General features: G+C 46.8%; 2 protein-coding genes and 1 long non-coding RNA gene across 9 annotated transcripts in view; 1 reads left to right on the top strand and 2 right to left on the bottom strand.

The window, feature by feature from the left end:
• Positions 1 to 57: 57 nt before the first annotated feature.
• On the top strand, positions 58 to 1,670 carry LOC103238582 (uncharacterized). 2 transcript variants are annotated; one of them, XR_012094524.1, is made up of 3 exons: positions 58 to 131; positions 327 to 369; positions 759 to 1,670. It is a non-coding gene; the product is annotated as an uncharacterized lncRNA (long non-coding RNA). The 2 variants fall into 2 exon arrangements; XR_012094523.1 differs by having other exon boundaries at positions 88 to 146; positions 759 to 1,146.
• PIP4K2C (phosphatidylinositol-5-phosphate 4-kinase type 2 gamma) lies at positions 1,161 to 13,389 on the bottom strand. Of its 2 annotated transcripts, XM_008003825.3 has the most exons (10): positions 13,117 to 13,389; positions 10,477 to 10,574; positions 9,388 to 9,484; positions 8,575 to 8,718; positions 5,366 to 5,512; positions 5,139 to 5,177; positions 4,144 to 4,257; positions 3,502 to 3,769; positions 3,232 to 3,335; positions 1,161 to 3,052 (listed from the first exon to the last, which is right to left on the bottom strand). In XM_008003825.3, the coding sequence occupies exons 1-10, from the start codon at positions 13,288 to 13,290 to the stop codon at positions 2,972 to 2,974; spliced, it is 1,266 nt and encodes a 421-aa protein (XP_008002016.1). In that variant the 5' UTR covers positions 13,291 to 13,389; the 3' UTR covers positions 1,161 to 2,971. The 2 variants fall into 2 exon arrangements, with proteins under 2 accessions (XP_008002016.1, XP_008002017.1); XM_008003826.3 differs by lacking the exon at positions 5,139 to 5,177 and having other exon boundaries at positions 13,117 to 13,381.
• Positions 13,390 to 17,704: 4,315 nt separating this feature from the next.
• The window catches only part of KIF5A (kinesin family member 5A), a 37,986-nt gene continuing 33,576 nt past the window's right edge, over positions 17,705 to 22,114 (bottom strand). The window contains exons 27-29 of one of the 5 annotated variants that reach the window (XM_037996879.2): positions 21,730 to 21,757; positions 21,146 to 21,260; positions 17,705 to 20,133 (exon numbers count right to left, since the gene is read on the bottom strand). In XM_037996879.2, coding sequence (XP_037852807.1) covers positions 21,182 to 21,260; positions 21,730 to 21,757 — 107 coding nt within the window. In that variant the 3' untranslated portion in view covers positions 17,705 to 20,133; positions 21,146 to 21,181. Of the gene's footprint in view, positions 20,916 to 21,145; positions 21,261 to 21,729; positions 21,758 to 22,114 lie in introns of all 5 variants that reach the window. The other 4 variants (XM_037996881.2, XM_037996880.2, XM_073020891.1 and 1 more) reach the window with 4 other exon arrangements.

The following is a 22,114-nucleotide window of genomic DNA, read 5'->3' as shown; positions in this document are numbered from 1 at the left end:
TCATGGAACTGAGGGTAGGAGGTTAAATCCCTGGAGACGCCACCCTTCTCGCTCCCCGCTCCCGGCGGAGCACTCTCCCTTTTCTTTCCCAGCCAGCTGCGTAGCAGCTCCGGGGAGCTGGTGGTGGATGGGTGGGTGAAGTGTTGGTGGGTATATGGGGATTCGGGGGGGAGGGCGGCAATTTTTTGAATCCTTATGGTAGAAGGGCCTTTGAGGAACAATGTGGGATGGGAAGAGTCATAGTAAAAAAAAGCATTGGTTTTAAAAAATAAACAAATCCGGGTACTAAACTATTTCAATCCCCTCCCTCATCTGCCTCTTTCTAGATTGTTACCTCCTGTGACCCCCACAACCTGCTCTTGGTCATTGGTAAGTGCCTCTGATTTTTCTCTTTCCACAAACAGGGATATGGAGGCTGGTGCAGAATGGGAAGCGAATACATTTTTTTAAAAATGGCTTGAGGTGGTGGTAGTGTCAAATGTGTATGGTTCAAATAGAGTTAAAAACTCTCAGAAAAAAAAAAAACTCTGCTCTGCTTCCCACATCAAGCAGTCTCTGCCCAGTTCAACTCACTTCCCTGGGGCCACATCAAGCCAGGTTTTTCCACCAGCCAAAAGACCTCCTCAGCCAAGACAGGAATCTCCCAAACTGGCAACAACCTCTATTCATCCACCCCTTTTTCACTCCCCCTCTAGACTGAAGGGCTGGTCACTTTCTTCACTTTCCCAGGACTCTGCTGTACTCTTCCTTCCCTCCAGGAAGAAGACAGCTTTCCCAAGAAGCCTGGGGGAATACTGGATTCCGTTTCTTTTAGCTGGTGGGCTGAGAGGCCTACTCACCTTTACAAAGATGGAGTGTTAGCAAGCCCAGAACTCAGGGAAGAGGAAGGGTCCCATCACCCTACCCTTCCCTGGCCCTCACTACCGCTGACCTCCCACGAAGTTGAAGACTGTTTTCCATTCCTGTGCACACCCTTCACAGCTTTTTAAAAAACGTTCCCAGCCATCTGTCTAGAAACCCACATCCTTAGTTAGGGGCCCAACACCTTGAACACCAGAATTCTTCAGCTGGTCTCTGCACCCTTAAGCACAGGCTTCCTCAGAGAAGTGAAATTAAAAAAATAAAAATAAAATAAAAAAATAAAAATTTCTGTACAGGAATTTGGATTGAATAATTTATTCCCTGTATTATGATAGTAATGGGAGCAAATACACAATTTTTTATTAATAAAACAAAAAAAGATGAAAAACAGAAGCAACAAATGAAGACATCTATACTGCCCATAATACATCAGCCATGCGATCAGAAAACCCATTTCTAAAGAACAACGGTTGCTGGTGTCAGAGTTTTATTGCATTCATCGGGGGAAAGGGAGATGGTTGGAATGAAAAAGATCCATCAGTCTTCTGACAGGAAGATGTTATAAGGGGGCTCCAACCCCAATGGGTACGCCTCGTTACCACTTTTGGAGCAGAAGATGAAGGGGAGAGAGTGTTTCTCCCTATGGCCTCATGGCTTCTTGTGAGACAGATCAGTCCAGCCAGATACAGAGCAAAGCAGCTTTGCATCACCACAGGCCAGTTGCTGGTGCCCACCTTTATGTTTAAAAAAAAAAAAAGTGGAGGCCTCAAGAGGGATGGAGGATACCAAGAAGAATGGGTGCCTTGGCCCCAGAGGCATTGTAGGGAGGGGAACATAATATATCTCATCAGGATTCTCAACATTATGAGAATATCACACATCAACTCAACTATCTTTGGAGGGGCTGAGTGATTGAGTTATGGCTCTGACTCCTCTCTGGGGGTGGAGAGTGAAGATGACAAAGAAGGCCATCTGTCCCCTAGGAGACACAGTTGCAGTATAAGACAGGACAGAAGAGAACAGAAAAACAAATCCAACTGAAAAAAAGGGGTGGGAGAAGGAAGTGTGCTAGGCACACACATCCAGGGAGTAGGGGAAGTTCCCACACTTGAGGCCTCCATCCTCTTGAAATGACCAGAATTGATCCAAGTAGAGATATTCCTTTCTTCTGGAAATAAACCTTGGGGATGGCTAGGCAGGATGAAAGGAAGTTTAACATGGAGAATGAATCTTACACCCTGGCCCATCATCCCAGCCTCCAAAACTGGCCACACACCCACTGAAGGGTTCCAGTCCCAGGAGAGGTGTGAGGTTCTGGTGAAGAGCAGCAATAGTCAAACACCTTCCCCCAGGCTTGAATGATTTTGGCCATCTCTGGGCTCCTGTGCCCAGATGTAGAGATGAGTGGAGATGGAATTGAGGTGAGGGAAGAGATTACTCAATCTTTGACAGAGACCCAATCCAATTCTCTGCATAATCACAAGAGTTCTCTTAGGTCCCACCTCTGTGAGGTGCCAGGTTGCTGACCCACTCTTTACCCCACCTGGGTAGGACTGGCCATATTCCAACGTGTGTGTGCATGCCTGCACCCACATCTGTAGTATCCTGACTGTCATCCATCCTAGGGCCCACCAGGAGGGAAGCATGCCATAGTGAGTTCTATAAAGTTATCAGCAAAATTCAGACACTTTTAGTTCATCCCACACAGCAACGTGCATCCAGAGTAGTTGCTTGAGCCAGGTCCATCTGTCCAGTCAGGTCCTGAAGATGACAAACAACCCCCTTCCCCTAGCTCCTATATCATAGAAACAACAAGAGATATTACAAAGATCAAGGCACTTGGGAGAGAGTCAACAATGACATTCTAATACTACAAGCAGACTTCTTGTGGGGAGGGAGAGGGAAGAAAAATGGGCAAAGGGGAAAAAGGACAATGTATTTCTGAGGGTCAGAAACAGCCTACTCAACAGGATGGAGTTATCTGGATGGAAGGAGCCTGCAGCCTGAATTTAGCAAAGGAATAAGAGAAGTGGTGGCTAGAATATCCACAATTCCCCCAAGCGTCGCAGAACCCCACCACCTTGAACATCAGAGAGAATCAGGCAGTCTCTTAGGCAAAGATGTTGGTAATAAAATCCAGGAATCGCTTAGCATACTGCTCCGGATGGACAGTAGAGATCTCTGCCCCAGCCTGTGAGAGGAGATATGGAACAATGTGTCAGGCCACCCTAGCACCTGTCCCCATCACCCCCACCCAATCTACCCCAGACCACTTCCATTCTTTTGCCACCCCATTGCTCTGGCACAAGAGGCTCTCTCTTCCCAAAGAATAGTCAAGACAGGAAAGGAAAGGCTTTTGGGAACTCTCACCCCATGCTTGACAGTTTTGGCTGCATGAGCTGCTTTCTTCTTGGCATCATACTGTGTAAGGATATCAATGAGGCCCATGAAATAGACCTCCTTCTGGGGGGCTCCTGGGAGAGAGACCAATGATTCAGAGCAGGTTTAGTTCCAATTCCCTTTCTCCAGGAACCAGTCAGTTTTGTTCTGAAAAGCTCATCAGGCTCTCCCCCACCACTCTGGTCTCTGTCCTTCAGGAACAATCCCCTCTCTACCCTTAAATTGTCCTGGTTCTCTCACCTTCAGCACTCCGGATGGCGTAGACATCAATGAAGGACTCAAACTCTCCTGGGCCCAGGGGCCGATGGGAATGGATGTAGCCTCCGATACCCTCTGGGGAGGTGCCATAGGAGCCCACCAGAGCAGGAGGTCCAGTCAGGCTGCAGTCCCCATCCACCTCTGACTCATCCTCCCGCACAGGCCCTTCCTCCTCTGGTTCAGAGCCCCGAATGATGTCGTGGATGCCCAGCAGAAGGCTGTAGTCCATGATCTTCAGCTGCACTAGAAACTGAGACCCACTGACAAATCAGACACCTCTCTCTCACTCTTCACTGCTAGGTATCACCCCTGTACCTGTACCTTTGAATTTCTGGGGCCCTCCTGGGGAAAGGAAGTGTAAAAATTAAGGTTGCAGGGCATGCCACTGCCCTTTAGTGCCTACATGTCCTGGTATCTAAGATCATTCTTTTAGCTTATTCCAGCCACCCCTTCCATGGGTCAACTCCAGGGGTTTTTCATGTCTCATACTAAACCCCCATACATGCAGAGGACCTGAAGAATAAAGGGAAGGGGTGGAGCTCCCTTATACTGTGAATGAGAGAGACAACTACCCTCTAGGTAGCAGAAAAAGGAAAGCCATTTCCCAGAGCACCCAATCATCACCTCCACATCTCTCTTTAGTTTCTCCAGAAATATTTTCTTCTCTTCTTCACCAATATATACTTTCTGGTTCTTGTTGAGAAAGTCCATATCCTTAAGGGTGGGCAATTCTTTAACCTAAGAATAGGTAAAGGGACATCTTGGGAGCATATCCCTTTCCCAAGGTCTCAAAATCCCACCTTCTGTCTAGGGCTCTATGCTAGCTCAGTTAGATCTCATCTAACTCCACACTGTGATGCTTCCCTGGTTTGTTCTCACCTCCAGTGACTTCCACAGACTCAGTCACTACAGCTGTATCCCCAATCACATCCCACTACTCTTTGCTTATGGTTTTCAGTCAAGACCCTCCAGGCTGACAGACTTTTTTTTTTTTTTTTTTTTTTTGAGATAGGATCTCGATCACTCTATTGCCCAGGCTGGAATGATAGTGGTGCGATCTCAGCTCACTGTAGCCTCAACCTCCCGGACTCAAGTGATTCTCCCACCTCAGCCTCCCGAGTAGCTGGGACTACAGGCACATGCCACCACGCCCAGCTAATTTTTTTGTTTTTTGTAGAGATTACGTTGCCCAGGCTGGTCGGGAACTCCTGGGCTCAAGCAGTCCTCCTGCCTTGGCCTTCTAAAGTGCTGGGATTACATGCATGAGCCACCTGCCCGGCCTGTGTCTTCTTAAGCAAAATAGCTGCTTGAATAAAGTAGCCCAGAATGGGAAGTGGAAGTTAAACATTTTGCTCTTCAAGTCTGGCATCCTCACCCATCCCCAAGCCTTCCATATGGAATAATCCATGCCAGTGTTAAAGCAGCTGCTCCCACTGCCCCTTCCAAACAATCCCTGGATCAACAGAAGTTTACCCCCCTCTTCTTTTAAGTGGTTTAAGATAATAAATAGCTAGTAATCCCTATTCCTATATAGAGTGGCCTCTCCATCCTAAGAAGTTCCCCTCATCTGCCCTCCCTCATCCCTCATCCCTCACCCTAGCACATAAAATTACTATCACCTTTTCCTTATCGCTGGCTTCCCGGGACACTAGGGAACCCTGCAGAGAGACCCAAAGACCAAGTCAGTAGAAGTGGCTAAAAGAACAGTCAGAACCCAGCCCCTAAGATGCGTACTCAAACCCAGCCTTCTTTCCCTTAAAAGGAATCATCCAAAGACCTCCGAGGGTCTTCCCCATTCTCAGGCTATCAGGAGCCTCCCTCTAAGTCCGAGATACCCTCTTCTTACCTTTAGGTCATACTTCCTGTGCACAGGAAGACGGTGGCTAAACATATTGCGCATCACAAGCATGTAGCTGTCTTCATTGTCCACACTGACTCGGTACATCCCCAGGAACTGGGGCAGAAGTGTGTTGCCATGGCACTTCACAATGTACTATAGTGAAAGAAGGGGAAGGAATGGGGAGACACTGAGTAGTAGATACACGAACAGTCCAGGGAAATTCAAACACTGCCATTCCAGGGTGGAGCAGAAGACTTCAAGTAGAGAGGTTACAAAGTCAAAAGTGGTAGAAGCTTCCCCAAAATGCTCCAGGTTATCCATGCCATTTCTGAATCCCCCTTTCCTCTGATTCTTTCCATTTTACATCTCTTAATTTTAAAGTGTTATCTCTCGATTCACCTTTATCATTCTTTGAGATGAGGGAGGTTAAGTGTTGTTATCCTTATTTTAGACCCTCTCTATATGCAAGTGGCACAGAATCAGGATTAGAACTTACATCTTATCAATTAAATCATTTATCTAGAGCAGTGTTTCTTCATAGGCTAGATTCCCATAGTTTAAAATGTCTGCATCGGGTTGGGCTGTACTGTGTCATTCTGTCACTGTAATATAAACACAGATTTTTAGACCTAAAAAAAAAAAAAAAAAAAGTCTGCGTGATGGCCTACAATTTGGATTCTTTTTTTTTTTCTTTTTTTTTTTTTTTTGGAGATGGAGTCTCACTCTGTTGCCCAGGCTGGAGTAAAGTGGTGCAATCTCGACTCACTGTAACCTCCGCCTTCCAGGTTCAAGCAATTCTCCTGCCACAGCCTCCCAAGTAGCTGGGAGTACAGGTGCACACTGCCATGCTCAGCTGATTTTTTGTATTTAGTAGAGGTGGGGTTTCACTATGTTACCCAGGCTGGTCTCGAACTCCTGAACTCAGGCAATCTGCCCAGCTCGGCCTCCCAAAGTGCTAGCATTACAGGCATGAGCCACTGCGCCCGGCCTACAACTTGGATTCTTTTAAAAAAATTATCCTATTAAGCCAGGCTCACACCTGTAATCCCAGCTACTTGGGAGGCTGAAGCAGGAGGATCGCTTGAGCCCAGGAGTTTGGGACCAGTCTGGGCAACATAGTGAGATCCTGTCTCTCAAAAAAAAAAAAAATTATTCCTTCAGTGCTTACCATCTCTCTTTCTGTGTGCTGCCTCTTTCTCTTCACAGCCAACCTTCTTAGAAAAGTAATCAGCAATAAATTCATCTCCTGTCTCTCATTCACACCTTGAATCACTGAAATCAGGTTTATACCTCATTTCTCCTCTGAAATCTCCCCCATATCCCTCAGTTGTCAAATCTAGTAAGTATTCTAGTCATTGTTGTATTTCAGCTTCGTGGCACTTGATCCTATTGACCAGTCTCTTCTTAAAACTCTCTTCATCCTCAGCTCTTATTAATACCACCTTCCCGATTTTCCCCTCCTCTCTGTCCTCGAATCCTTTATGGAATGTAGTAAAGCATAAATAACTAAAAGTGTCGATCTACTCTTAGTTTCCTTTATGGGCTCATCTCTGCACTTGCTCCTTTAGGTTCTGTCCTCAACTTTCTTTTCATTTCACTGCACACAACCTCCCTACAATAATCGTATCTATAGTCATGGTTTTAATGATCACTTATTCACATATAATTCTCAAACCTACACTCCCAGTCTAATCCTTTTTCCTGAATTCTGTACCCGTGCCCCAACCACTTACTGGACATCCTCATCTGGATGAATTGCAGAAACCTCAAATTCAGTATGTCCAAATCAGAACTTTCTTCCTCCAAAAACCTGTTCCTCTGTTTCTAATTTCTGGCGAATGGGCACCCAGTTATCCCTCACCAGGAACTTGGAGGCCCCTGTCTCTTAACTCTCAGTTCTCCCATAGGTCTTCCTTTCTATCCCGATCACCATCACTCCCCCATGCCTTCACCGTTTCTACCCTGGACTATTAAAATTGCCTCCTAACTGGTATCCACCCTCCGAGTGTCACCTCCCACCAATCCATTCTCTAAAATGCTGTCACATTTTCTAAATATTTCTAAATTACAAATATATCATGCCCTGTGCAAAACCACCTTCAGGATAAAGCCCAAACTTCTTTGTGGGGCTTATAAGCCTCTTCACAATCTGGTTCCTGCCTATTTCCATAATATTATATCCTATCCAAATGGAATTTCTTGCAGTTTCCTAACGCCAAGTTCTCTCATGGCTCTGTACCTTACTAGTGCTATTTTCCTTTGCCTAGAATGCTCTTCCACCCTGTCCAATGGTTAATCTCTACTAGTCGTTCAAGGATCAACTCTTACAGTATCTCCTCTAAAAAACTCTCTTTAGCCTCCCAAGTTCACTTCTTTCCCCAGGTGAGTTAGGATGCTCTTCTCTAGCTTCAGAACATTCTGTACAGACTTCTACTATTGTATATATCTTGCTGTGTGCTACTGAGTCACTGGTCACTGCCATTAGACCAAGGGATCTGTAAGGGCCACAAATGTTTCATTTACCTCCTTCTCTACTGCCTAACATAAGGCCTAATAAGAGATATTCAATATTTGTTGCATAAACCGATGACTCCTTTTGGACTCTTGATGTATTCCCCTTGCTCACTGATTTTGGTGAAATTTTTCCTTCAGTAGAGACATTCAAGAAGAGTGTTTTTACTGCCAAAACATTCCATAAACTCTACACTCCAAGTCAATCTTTTGTTTAATCTTTTTTCTTTTTCTTTCTTTTTTTTTTTTTTAGACACAGTTTTGCTCTTGTTGCCCAGGCTGGAGTGCAAATGCATGATCTCGGCTCACCACAACTTCTGCCTCCCAGGTTCAAGTGATTCTCCTGCCTCAGCCTCCTGAGCAGCTGGGATTACAGGCATGAGTCACCGTGCCCAGCTAATTTTGTATTTTTAGTAGAGACAGGGTTTCTCCATGTTGGTCAAACTGGTCTCGAACTCCCGACCTCAGGTGACCCTCCCGCCTCAGCCTCCCAAAGTGCTGGGACTACAGGTGTGAGCCACTGCACCCGGTCTGTAAATCTTATCAGACAGAATAGCTTCCCTCATCCCATTTAGGGCTAGATATGATTATGGTTTCTCTCTTCCAGTGAGTTTTCTCCCCAGTCAGCATCTATTACTGATAGCAGCTGAGCTATATGTGAGTAGGGAGGAGAGGGAAAGAATGGGGCTAGAGAGAGGCCTGACCTGGTGATAGTTGGAGAGGTTGCTATGCATGTCAGCAATGTCCTCACTGGATACTTCTTTGATGACCAGAGTCCGATCGTAGGAGATAAGGAAGCGACCATCACTGCCTTCACTTTCGCTGGGGGGGTTTCGGGTAAGGGACACCTGGGGACACAGAATGGGCCAGAGGCTCTTTTCCTCCCCTTTTATATGCAGAAACAAGTCATAAGAAAATGGTCAGCTGAAAGTGGATGAACCCCTGGGGTAGGAGATTCAGCACAGGTTCCTCATCAGGTGTTCATATGTGGACTGAAAGAAACTGAATGCAAAATTCTTTTTTTTTTATTTTTTGACAAGGAGTCTCACTCTGTCACCCAGGCTGGAATATACTGGTGTGATCTCAGTTCACTGCAATCTCCACCTCCCAAGTTCAGGCAATTCTCCTGCCTCAGCCTCCCAAGTAGCAGGGACTACAGATGTGCACCACCACACCCGGCTAATTTTCATATCTTTAGTAGAGATGGGGTTTTGCCATGTTGGCCAGGCTGGTCTCGAACTCCTGACCTCAGATGATCTGCCCACCTCGGCCTCCCAAAGTGTTGGGATTACAGGCGTGAACCACTGCGCCCGGCCAAAATTCTTAATGTATCTACATCTTTTCCCCCAAGGACAAGGTTTATAGTTTTCATTTAATTTTTGAAAATGCTGCAATCACAAAAAGGTAAAGAATCATATTTGCCAAGGCTTCTCATTTCTCCAAATATGGCTGTCCCAAACAGTACTCCTCAGTTGCGGGGGAGAAAGGGCTACCCTCACCCCTTAATGGACTCTCACCAAGTAATCTTGGTCATCAATGCCAAATCGATCACGGAGGTTCCTGAAGACCTGGGGACAATACTCCTTGAACTTGAAATGACTGGGTAGATTTTCCCTGAAATTCAGGTTTTCAAAGTAAGAAAACAAACAATATTACATTTACATACACTTGGTAGTTTATAGTGTACCTTCAGACATATTACCTCATTTGATTCTCATAAAACTCTGTTAGGTCCTTTATTTATTTTTTATTATTATTATTTTTTGAGACAGAGTCTCACTCTGTTGCCAGGTTGGAGTGCAGTGGTGCAATCTCGGCTCACTGCAACCTCCGTCCCCTGGGTTCAAGCAATTCTCCTGCCTCAGCCTCCCAAGTAGCTGGGACCACAGGCATGTGCCACCATGCCTGACTAATTTTTTGTATTTTTAGTAGAGACAGGGTTTTGCCATATTGGCCAGTCTGGTCTCGAACTCCTGACCTCAAGTGACCCACCTGCCTTGGCCTCCCAAAGTGCTAGGATTACAGGCATGAGCCACCACACCTGGCCCTTGCGAGGTTCCTATAAAAAATATATTATTTCCATTTTATAGAAGGGAAGATTGTCTCAGAGTGACTCAGTGATCTGCCTAAGTAACATGGTTGGTAAGTGGTATAGTAGAACCAGGATCTACTACCCATCCAAACAGCAGCCATTTCCCAAATCTCAAGCAAGTCAGAGGCATTCCAAAGTCAGCAACAGACACCACTGTTTTGAATGGCGTCTTCTTTTACTAGCAGGGCTTAGAGAACTCAAGTTTTTCTTTCAAGGAGTCCCTGTCAGAAGCTAATGGTTCTCATGGCATCTCCAAAGTCACAAGCAGAAAAAGAGAGAAAGAGCAGGTATCTGCACATATTTACTCTATGGAATTGCCGGGCTACAGGGCAGATAACACTGATTCATATAAGGATATAGGGAACACCAGAAATTATTCTCATGGTTTCCTTGCACAAAACTAATTTCTGCATTTGGGAAGGATGTTAAATTTTTAGCTCACTGAAACTTTTAAAATTACTTATTACTCCATTCTGAGAAGGTTGACATGAGAATGGCACGGATCATCACTTACCTGTGGAAAAGGTGATTGTTGACCTTGATCTTGGAGCTGGCCTTAAAGTCATCTGGCAGTAGCATCACTGGGAGAGGCACCTGGCTGAGCTCATTGATCTGATAAGCCAAAGCATGAATAGGGAAGCCATAGGGAAGGGTGTGGAGAGCTACCCATACACTGTGTCTGGGCAACAGTCACGCAAGGGCCACTCAAACATCATTCCTTTAAAAACACTGGCTATGCATATGCTTGACAGAAGTGAGAGAATGTGTCTAACCCTTCTGCTGCCCAAGAAGGACTACAGTAAGCAACTCTCACACACAGCCCCCAACACGCCCACCCTGTGGAACTTCATGCTCACAACAGTCATTTTATATTAGGCTATATGTAAGGAACTCAGGACTATTTTTAAAGCTGTGAGAAATTCTAGAAAAGAAAAAAAAAAAAAAAAACTCTGCAAACTCAAGGCAGCTACATGTTCCATTAGAAAAAGAAAAAAAAGGCATTTTTAATATGCACAAGAGCATTAATGGGATTCTGTGGGGCCAACCGCAGCAAAAAGGATAAATGTCCAGATCCTGCAAAAGGCATCTCTGCAAACAGGACCAGTCTTCCTAGACCACTCTGACCCAGTTGTTTGCAGTAGGCCCCCACCTGTCTAGGTGTAAGGTAAAGGAAGAGCAGCTGATTTCAGAGCGAATGCAGGCAATCAGAGGCTATGAACTCATTAAGGCATCTGTTTCCTAAAGCCAAACTAACCCACAGCCCAAAGGACACAACCATCACATGCTCTCCTCAGCCCCCAGGATCTGCAGTCTGCTAATTCAGGGTAGAAAGGGAGCTCTGGTACTTAGAAATCCTGAGTTGTACTTTCTCCTTGGTGTTGCCACAGTATCTTTCACCTGCCTTTTTTACTGCGTGACTCCAATCACTAGTTTATGTAAGTTCACCCATCCAGATTGCAAGCTCTTCAGGAGCAAGGGCTCATTCTAGTCGTCTGCATCTCTCAGGTGTCTAACTAGCACAATGTTTGGCACACAGTGATCCTGACATGTCTATTAACTGAATAAATGAATGCCTTACCTATCCTTACTAGATCATTCCACGGAGGCTATGAACTGCAGTCTAACCTAAATCACACACACTGCAGTGCAACCAACTCCTCCCGTTCTCAGTAGAAAAGGAGGACAGAACATATTCCTCCAGACAAAAAAAAAAAAAAAAAGCCACTTGAGATTCTGAGCCTAAAATTCAGCTACAGCTCCTCCTGCCCCCTCCTCTCCACCTGCTAGGCAAGCTGAATCATCACTAAGACATATGTTCAAGGAATTTCTTCATTCCAAACACTTGAAGTAGATGTGTGTTGGCAGAGGGTGGGGTGCTGGGGCTAGAGTATATATACCTAGGGAAGCTGAGGTAGGTCTTACATGTAACTCCCCCAATCCTTAACAAGGGAAAACCCTCCCTGTTAAGCATCCCACAGGGAATGGATGAATCACCTGGAAGGTACACATGAGAGGCAGCCCTACCTCCATCAGCCTTCCCCATACCAAGTGCCTTCCACTGAATACTCACTCACTAAGAGCTTACCACCCGGAGAGCCACAAATCCAAAAGGGATCCGACTGGCCACAAACAACATTCTTAATTTGTGGTTAAGAAAATCTTTACCACAAATTAAAAATGTGACAGAACGGATATTCTTCCTCACAACTTCCATCTCCACAGCCTAGCCAAGACCATAATCATTCAAGAACGTTGATTTTGAAAATATTCGGTGTCACATTCGAGATCACTGCATTTCTCCCACTCCAGACCTGATGGAAGATGGGTAATGGCTGTGCTTCTTTCAGCTGAGGTATCCTCAGGAAAGGGGATGGAGGCCTCCTCCTAACTCCCAGAGCAGTTTCCTGCTTCAAAAGTTCACCACCATAGTGACCGCAGGAACAGAGCTCCTCAGCCTTCTCTTTGGTCAACAATCGCCACCACCTACACCAAACACGATCGCTCCAGCCAGCGATAAGGATGCAGTTAAGACCAAAGGCATATATACATAAGTCCTAAGAGAGTGCAACTTCTAGCTCAGGGTGAGGTAGCTTCTCTGAAATGCTGTACCTCTGGAAGGGAAAGGAAGGGACAAGCAGGATTAGAAAGTCCAGGAAACCTGGAGCTTCACCGAGACAAAGCCAAGATTCAAAAGCCAAGGACCGGGGCTGGGAAGCAAGGTGGAAAGCAAAGTGAAAGAACTTCATCCATCTATTCCCCTCGGCCTCTCACCCTCCACCTACACTCTCACCAACAACCACCGGAGAAAAAGCCACTCCCCCTAATGTCCTCCCCGCTTGCGCCTGGTCCTGGTCAGTCCCCGTAGCCTGGGGCTGAAGCTAGACATGGCAGGAAGGAGTCAAAGTACAGGGAGCTGGATTTCACGGGGGGAAGGTGGAACTAGAGTGGAGCAGTAAAGGACTGATGGGGAGAAGAAAGCCCACAGTCAGAAAACCTGCTGGGGGAACACCTGGGGATTGGTGGGCAGGGACCAAGACAGCCCGGGGGAGGGGAGTGGCACTGCGTGGGGCTCCGGAGGCTGGAGCCTGGATTAAGCACGCCTCGGAGCCGAGGGGTTTGGACGGGACTGCAGGGGTCTAGGGCTGGTTCTCACCGAGTGGGCTACGCCCCACAGGAACACACCCATCAGCGGGTCGGCCGCCCGGAACACCTTCACCTTCTGCTGCACAAAATGCTTCTTCTTGGTTTTGGAGGCAAAGCCGAAACCTGGGCCGGGGCCTGCTGTCGCCGCCGGTACCGTGGCTGGTGGGACCGAGGAGGACGCCATAGTCTCCCGCGCAACCGACCAAGTGGAAGCCGGAGCCGGCAGCAATCCAGGAGCCCGACCCCGGAAGCGGCGCTCACCTGCGCCGCTGTCACGTGACCGGAGGCCGGACAACGGACGCGCGAACAGGGAGGGGCGGGACGGGGCGGGGCGACGCTGGCCCCGCCCCCGCGGCGCCTGTCTGCCCCAGTGTCCGCGCAGTGTGTGGGCTCACCTGGCGTGCGGGATCCCTGTAAGCTGACGACGGAAGCGGCGCGCGAGGCCCCTCGACCTGTCAACTAGGAGACCGTGGTGCGGCCTGGGTTGGCCTGATTGACTCCCAAGGTCTAGGGCTTCTTTGCTGCAAAGTGGCCGCCTTCTGGCTTTGCCCAGTTTCTAATGAGTAACCTCGGACCTGATGCTAATGCGAAAGCATTCTTACCGAATGGGGGTTGGGAAGGGGAGGGTTTTGAAAACCCAAAATTCTTACCAGTGGTCTCAGGCGTCTTGAAATTCATTCATTCGTTTAACAAGTATTTATTGAGCACTTACTTGTACTAGGTCCTGGTCTAGGGGCTGATTTTCCTTTTATTAAAGCAGAGGATAGGACAGTGACTGCTCTGAAGTAGCTGGGAGTCTAATGGCACTGGTTGGCCAGTGGAGATCAAGTTTGTGGTATGCGAGGTATGAGCTATCCTAGACCTGTGTATGAAGCAAAGCCAATGATACAAAGAAAGGAAGTGTAGCTGGTCAGGGAAGGCTTCAAAGAGGATAGAGACTTTACTGAGTTTGGAAGGGTGGGTGGAGTTCAGGAATAGAGGTTAAAAGGTTTTCTAGACAGAACAGCATACAAAGATATGGAGAGAAGAAAGAATGAGGCCAGGTGCGGTGGCTCACGCCTGTAATCCCAACACTTTGGGAGGCCGAGGCGGGAGGATCACCTGAGGTCAGGAGTTCAAGAACAGCTTGGCCAACATGGTGAAACGCCGTCTCTACAAAAATTAGCTGGGCATGATGGCAGGTGCCTGTAGTCCCAGCTACTTGGGAGGCTGAGGCAGGAGAATCGCTTGAACCCAGGAGGCAGAGGTTGCAGTGAGCCGAGATCATGCCATTGCACTCCAGCCTGGGCAACAGAGCAAGACTCTGTCTCAAAAAAAAGAAAAAAAAAAAAAAAAAAAAAAAAAGCCCAATGCAGTAGCTCACACCTGTAATCCCAGCATTTTGGGAGGCCAAGGTGGGCAAATCACCTGAGGTCAGGAGTTTTGGGCGAAGGATTACCCAGGTGCTGAGGCAAGAGACTGAAGGCACAAACTGTTGCAGTATAATAAAATAGAATAAAGAATAGTTATAATACAAATTAGATATAGAGATGATTATAGACAATTATCAATCATTAGTATAAACATTATTAATCATTAGCTTTTAATATTACTCTTTGTTGCATTACTAATATAACCTAGGAATAACCAACAGATATAGGGTTAGGTGCTGAAGGGACATTGTGAGAAGTGACCTAGAAGGCAAGAGGTGAGTCCTCTGTCATGCCCGCATAAGGGCTGCTTAAGGGCTCCTTGGTCAAGCAGTAACACCAGTGCCTGGGAAGGCACCTGTTAGTGGACCGCGAAAGGGAGTCTCCCTTTCTTTGGAGGAGTAAGGGAACACTCTGCTCCACCAGCTTCTTGTGGGAGGCTGGATATTATCCAGGCCTGCCTGCAGTCATCCGGAGGCCTAAACCCCTCCCTGTGGTGCTGTGCTCCAGTAGTCATGCACCTTGTCCACTTTCATGTTCCTCCCGTACTCCTGGTTCCTCTTTGAAGTTCTTAGTAGATAGCAGTAGAACAAATAGTGAAATCTTAAAGTCTTTGATCTTTCTTGTAAGTGCATAGAAGAAAATGCTGATGTATGCTGCCTTCCCTTTCTGCTTTGGCTACCTAAAAGAGAAGGGCTCCCGTCCCATGATCATGTGATTTGCTTGACCTTATCAATCACTTGGACAACTCACCCTTCTTACCCTGCCCCTTGTCTTGTATTCTATAAATATCAGCATGCCCAGCCATTCGGGGCCGTTACCCGTCTTCGCATCTTGGTGGTGGTGGTAGTGGTCCCCCAGGCCCAGCTGTTTTCTCTTTATCTCTTTGTCTTGTGTCTTTATTTCTTACAATCTCTCGTCTCCGCACACGGGGAGAACACCCACTAAGCCTCGTAGGGCTGGACCCTACAAGGAGTTCGAGACCAGCCTGATCAACATGGTGAAACCCCATCTCTACTAAAAATACAAAATTTAGCCAGGCGTGGTGGCGCACGCATGTAATCCCAGCTACTCAGGAGGCTGAGGCAGGAGAATCGCTTGAACCCCGGGGACGGGGGTGGGGGGCGGAGGTTGCAGTGAGCTGAGATCCTGCCACTGCACTCCAGCCTGGGCGACAGAGCAAGAATCTGTCTCCAAAAAAAAAAAAAGGACCACTCAGGCATGTTCCTGGAGGATGACTTGAGTATTGCAAAAGTTCAGGGACAGATAACGAACCAAAGCAGTGGCTGCTGTGTTTGAAAGAAGGGGATGGCATCTAAAGATGCAGTTTGATGTCAACTTGGAAAATTCATTTGAATGTGGGGGTTGAAGGAAAAAAGAGGCATTGAGAGTGAGTCTAAGGCTTCTGGCTAACGATGATGATGACATCAAAGAGACGATGGTGACATGAAAAGGAGCAGATTCAGAGGAAAGTGAGTTCGGTCTGGAATATGTTTGAGGCATCTTAGGTCGGTTGGACACATGCTCCCGCAGCTGAGCAGAATGGTCTGGACTGGGGATACAGATTTAAGAATTGTTGTGGAATATGCAGGCAGGGATGACATGTCTTAGAAAGAGCAAGGAAGGAACCAAGGGCTGAGCCCTGGGATAGAGCAGCATTTAAGAGACTTGGGGAGGAAGAGTCGGAAGGGTGGCTAGGGAAGTACAGGGAGCCAAGAGAGCAGGGTCACAGAAGCCAAGGGGAGATGAGTTTCAAGAAGGAAGGACTGAAGAAGTGTCATATGTCACGGAGAGGTGAAGCGAAACAAGGACTGTTGTCCAAGAGAAATGTCCACTGTATTTGGTAACTAATGCCATTTGGAAAAGCAGTTTTGAGCAGAACAAGCAGCAGATCAAGGTGGGCTAAGGAATGAATGGGGGGTGAGGAAGTGGGGATGTGACGCTTGGGATGGTTTCCGGATATTTGGCTTTAAGAAAACAAGATAGAGAAACACATAGTAAAGGGAGGGACTCTTATGGGAGGGACCTTACAAGGAGATGAGATCACTGAGACAGGCATTAATAAAGAAGATGCACCAAGGCGGGCGGGTCACTTGAGGCCAGGAGTTTGAGACCAGCCTGGCCAACATGGTGAAAACCCATCTCTATTAAAAATGCAAAAATTAGCTGGGCATGGTGGTGTGCGCCTGTAGTCCCCCATACTTGGGAGGCTGAGGCAGAAGAACCGCTTGAACCTGAGAGGTAGAGGTTGCAGTGAGCCGAGATCGCGCCACTGCACTCCAGCCTGGGCAACAGAGCAAGACTCTTAAAAAAAAAAAAGCTGCAAACTCCTCAAGTCTCCATCAATTTATCAGTTTTAGATATTTTATATATTTATATATTGAGATTCTATATCAATATCTCAAGAATGAAATATCTAGAAGGGATTCACTTTAGCCTAAAGAAAGGAGATTTATCACTTGTCCGAAGGGAGAAAGAAAGGATATGTGCAGACACAGATAGGTAATTGTGTAGGTGCATGTGGGCAGGGGGGAAGATAAAGAATTTTAGGCTCAAGTGCCTTAGATGACAAAGTTGCTGCCTGAGAGAGGAGGGTGGAAAGGGTGTAGACGCTTGCTCTGGGAGATAGGAGAGGAAAGTGAGCAGCACCGAATGTTCTGGTAGGTTTGTAGACTCTTCAGTTTTATTTGCCCCAGTTTTTTGGGTGTGCAGTTTTCTCCATCTGAGAAGCTTTGAGGTATGAGCAGAGAAGAGAGGTAGAGTATGCTTTAAAATGGGGATTGGAAGGGTGATTGTAGTAGATGATCTTGGGACAGGAGTATTGATCTGTTGGCTGTGGAGAGATGATGACACACTGGAGTGGGAAGGAATTGATGCCAGGACTGAGGCTGCTCTGGGTAAAAAATGAAAGAACAAGATATTGTTTTTGGTAAAAATTACAAACAGTGTAGATATCCACCAGTAGTAGACTGGTTGAATGAACTGTAGGATAAATGTGAAAAATTATATTTTAATGAGGTCAATTTATATATATTGACATAAAAAGATCTCCAGGATATATTGTCAAGTGGGAAAAAAACCAAGCCTAAGTCTATAGAAAAACATCTGGAAGGATATATTCTATCAAGTTCCATTACATCCAAGGAAGGGAGTGAGATTGGGAAGGGATAAAGAATATTTACAACAATGTAGAGTCATCAATGAATTTATTTTATTTTAAAGATATCTATGTACACCAAGTAAATACACACAGGGGGTTGTGCAGTTTGGTTTGTCTTCCACGCTGGCATGCAAAATTTTGGCAGATGTGAGTGGGCAGGCCAGGCGCCCCTTGCAGTGACCCTGGCTCTGAAAAGGATGCAGTGAAGGTGGGGAGCAGGAGGAGGAGGAGGATGTAGTGTGAAGCTTCTGGTGAAGGGTTTGCGTGTGTGTTGTTTCTTTTTTATATAAGTGAATTATATTTCCCTTACATCTTGCTAAAGAGAAGGCTGCTCCCTCTGTGTCATCTCTCTCCTCATCTGCGCTACACCCTCACATTTTCTTATGTGTTTTTAAAAGAACCATGTGGTGGCAACATTACATAAAACCCCCTGGATTCTTAAGTGCCCTGCTGGAAGCAAATATTAGCCTAAGTCCACAGGCCCACAGGAACCTTCCTTCTACCCTAGTGGGTCTGGAGACAGCGTGGCTTGTCTACCCCACCGTTGCCCTCTTTTCTGTGAGTTGCAGCTTTACTGCGAGGAGCCAGATTGGACTGCCTTCCTCAGAACAATGGTTTTCAAACTACTCCACAGAATCCTCAGGGTCTCGTAGGACTGTTCAAGGGCTCATTCGCTGAGGAGGCTTTGAACAGTCAGTCCTAAGAGACCCTGAGGATTCTTCCACCAAAAAAAGAAAGTGCAAACTGCCCAGGTCTGCATTACTTTATTTTTTATATTGGGGTTCTACGTAAGATTTGTTTTGAAAAGTGTTTAAAAATAATCACTGGTTTGGATTCATTCCACACTCCACTGGTATTTTTCCCCCTGCAGTTCTCCCTAACTGCTAAAAGGAGCTCAGCAGGTAAAGGGAGCAGGGCCTCTTTCCCTTGAAGGAGTCATGGGCCAGTGCAGCCTGCGCTTACCGGCTGGCATTCCCACTCAGCTTCTTTTCCTGACTTAGAAGCTGGGTGACAGGCTGCCCAGGTGCTGGAGAATCTTGGTCTTCCTCCTAGAAAAGACTGGATATCAGGACACCAGACTTTCTCTCCTGGTTTGGACTGGCTAGTGACCTCCATCCCTGCGGTTACCTAGAAAACCACCTTAGCACCATGTGGAAGGAAAGGACCATGTGAAACTAAAACAATAGTCCTCTTCGGTGTGGGGGGTGCTGCATATGGGCTGAGAATGGCTGGGAGAAGAGCCCTCAGGGTCAAGCCTTAGAGCTCCCCGCCTCTTGAAAATCCACCCTGCCCCTTTCTTTAAAGTGCACTTAATACCAGATGGGGACATTAGAGAAGGAACTCTTTGTGGAGAAAACAAAAATGTATATTGGGGAAAAGTCAGGCTCCAGCTTGAAAGGATGGCAACTAGAGAGAGAGATTTTGCCAATGAGCTGGAAGCCCCCAAACCAAAGGTGGAGATGGGAGGAGCATGCTGCCCAGTATGGAATGAGAAAGAAATCCAGCTCATCGCTTCCACTTGAGGGCACTGTGACCAAAAAAAAAAAAAAAAAAAAAGACTCAGAAATTTCCCAGCCTATTCACCCACAAACCTAAGGAATCAATCATTTTGACTACACCTGCCTGTAACCATCTCCATGGAGAGATGAGCAGCCACTGACTGGCTGCTGGGAGCAGTCTGCCTCCTCCATTTTTCAAAATATTTTAAATCAACTCTTGAGTTCTGGTCACAAGCTCTGGGGCAGGGAATATCAAAAGGAGTTTTGAAGAAAAAGGGAAATGGTCCCGTGAACAACCCATTTCTCAGTCCAGGGGAAAACAGGAAGAGGGAGGCAAAAGGCAGACTTTGTAGGGCAGAGGTAAACACCTGAATCCTTTGATTAAGGTGAGGGGTGTATGAAGAAAATTATATGTCTCAATTAGCAGCCCTTCCATTTTACCTTCCCCTGTGCTATATGTGAAAGAGGAGGGAGGAAGAGTCTATTTCTCTGTCTTATGATGCTAAGACATTCTTCTGCTTAAGGCTTTGTGTGCGTGTGTGCATGTGTGTGCATGTTTGTGTGTGCGTGTGTGTGTGTGTGAAGGGTCACAGCCCTCTAGCTCCCATTTTTCATTTTGTCATCTCTGTGACCTCTACTCAGTGACTAACACCACTCAGTGTGAGACGAGTAGATGAGAAAGAAGAAACATTCACCCTCCTCCCTATTGCCCCAAATAAGGAAGGTAGACTATGCTTTGAAATTGCTAAATACATCAGTAGATACTTAGAGAATAAAACAGAAGAGAGACATAGCAGCAGCTTTTGATATATAGATACAGAGTACAAAGAGATACAGAGTAAGTAAGAGAAGACATCAAACATAGTACAGTCCAACAACAGGGGTTGGGGAGGGAGTTAGTATCAGAGACCACAGGTTTGCAGCATGCTGAGAGAAGAGGCCTCAGTCCCTCTTAGAAACTGGGAAAGAAAGAGAAAGAGGGTGTGAGGGCCCAGCTTGTAGCTCAACCAGAGAACAGGAACAGGTGGCATCTGCACACACTTTGGTTTACTGTCCTGTTCCTTCAACACCAACAAGTAGACCCCCCCTACCACTGCCCCCCACAACCCAGGCTTGCACCTCCATCCCTAGGCCTCCCCAACACCTCTTCCACATTCCTGCTTCTCTGCTTCTCAGGCTTTTCTGTCTGTGTGTGCCCGATTTACTATTCTGGGAAACCCCTGGAGAGGGCTCAGCTTAGATTCAGCCCAGTAAGAGACTGGCCATGTTCTCTGTGCCACTTCTGGGCCCCAAAGCAACCTTGGTGAGAAACCTGGTGACACACAAGAACAAAGAAGGTTCCTGTGCTGCTAGAGGAGAGCACCTGGGGACAGATGAGGAAAAAGAGGGGCTTTTCCACCTCCACTGAGCAAGATGGGAGGGGAGCGCTGACTGACTTCGTGGGCCGCTTCCTAAAGCTTACTGGTGGCATATACAGATGGGAGGAGGATGGGACACAGGTGCAGGCGTAAAGCAAACATCGCCTTAGCTGGAGATGCCTTAGTTCCAAAAACACCTATCCATCCAAAATTATTTCAGGGTGGAGGAACAGGTGGGGTTGAGATGGCCCCCCAGGGTCTCTTGGTAGATCTGCGGTCTACCACCCGTGTGGCTCTCATCTACAGCGGCCAAGCTCACTTCTTTGGATGTATGACAGTGACCCCTAGTGGCACAAAGACAGTACTGTGGTTACCGCGGTAGCCTAAGGGAAAGCAAAAGGGGGCACGGCAGGTCAGTGTCCAGATTACATGGGGCAGCACAGGCGTAGCCCCTAGCAGGGGAAAGCAGGAGTTGAGGGGTAACTACATAGTAAAAGTTTTGAGGTGGTAAAAAAAAAAAAAAGAAGAAGAAGAAGAAGCCGGAGAACCAAAGAGGCTGTCAGCAAGAAGGGAAGCAACCTGAGGATGGTCCGAGGAAGCAGCCTGACGCTACCTGAAAGTGCAGGTACGCAGCCGTGGGTGTGGAAGATTAGCTGGCTGCTGTCTCTTGGTGGAGAGGGAAAAGCTTGGCCTGGTCCTCAGCCTCATAGCCACACGGCAGGTCACTCCTGGAGGAAGACACCCACCATGATCAGCTCCACAGAAATGAAAGTATTCCTGTCATCATGGTTACTCTGCTCTGAGAGCATCCCTGTGAGATCACAAAGGGCAGGCACTATTTGCGTTTTACAGGAATGCAGGGAAATTCAAGGCCAGAGGGACGTAAATGACTTGTCCAATGTCACAAGGCTCCCAAAAGTAGGCGAGAAACCCAGTCATCAGATGCCCATGATGTTTTCACCCAGACTTTATCACTGGAATAGGGAGAAGCAAGATGGGATTGGAGGAGGGGAGATATTCTGCACTGAGGCAGGGGAGTGACTGGATCTCCTGGACAACACAGTGATGAAAAGAATGAGTCTCACTCCCTCCTCCTTCCCCCAAGGATCCAGGAACCTCCAAGTGGGGCACAAGGGAAATTTAATCATTTCTTCTAGTCCCACCCAGAGAACCCAGGGGTAGTGGGAACTGTTGTACCTATTGTCATTGATATCTGTGGCATTTCCTGAAGAGATCATCATTGAGAACACAGGATTAGAAGAAGAAAAAAGGAGACTGGGTGTTAGAAACAGTTTGCCCAAACCCTCTCCCATCTTAATCCCTTAGAGAAAAAGATAAGCTGTGATACTTTCTCCTTAATTATCCCAAGCTATATCATTATTTTGTTTGAGAAAAAGTCTCCCCAGCCCCTCACTAAGGAGGGGAAAAGGGAACTGGAAGGTAAAGGCTAGGATTGGCATGGTCATAGGAGGAATTCGCTCCGAGGCAGCCTGAGACCTAAAGGGCTGGGCAGTGCTCAGGCTGTAGGTAAAGGGTCACTTTTTGTTCATATGTATTATTATTATTATTATTTTAGAGCCCA

This window comes from Chlorocebus sabaeus, chromosome 11 (genome assembly GCF_047675955.1).
Source record: "Chlorocebus sabaeus isolate Y175 chromosome 11, mChlSab1.0.hap1, whole genome shotgun sequence".
Taxonomy (NCBI): Eukaryota; Metazoa; Chordata; class Mammalia; order Primates; family Cercopithecidae; genus Chlorocebus; species Chlorocebus sabaeus.
The sequence above is the reverse complement of the archived record's forward strand: the minus strand, read 5'-3'. Positions and strand labels throughout refer to the sequence as shown.

Bases quoted from the DNA above. Each gene is read 5' to 3' on its own strand.
- PIP4K2C (XM_008003825.3), bottom strand. From the start codon at position 13,290: ATGGCGTCCTCCTCGGTCCCACCAGCCACGGTACCGGCGGCGACAGCA. The intron at 9,485-10,476 runs GTAAGTGATGAT...CCTGAATTTCAG, and splicing joins AACAATCACCTTTTCCACAG to GGAAAATCTACCCAGTCATT. The intron at 3,053-3,231 runs GTGAGAGTTCCC...CTCCTCTCACAG, and splicing joins CCAAAACTGTCAAGCATGGG to GCTGGGGCAGAGATCTCTAC.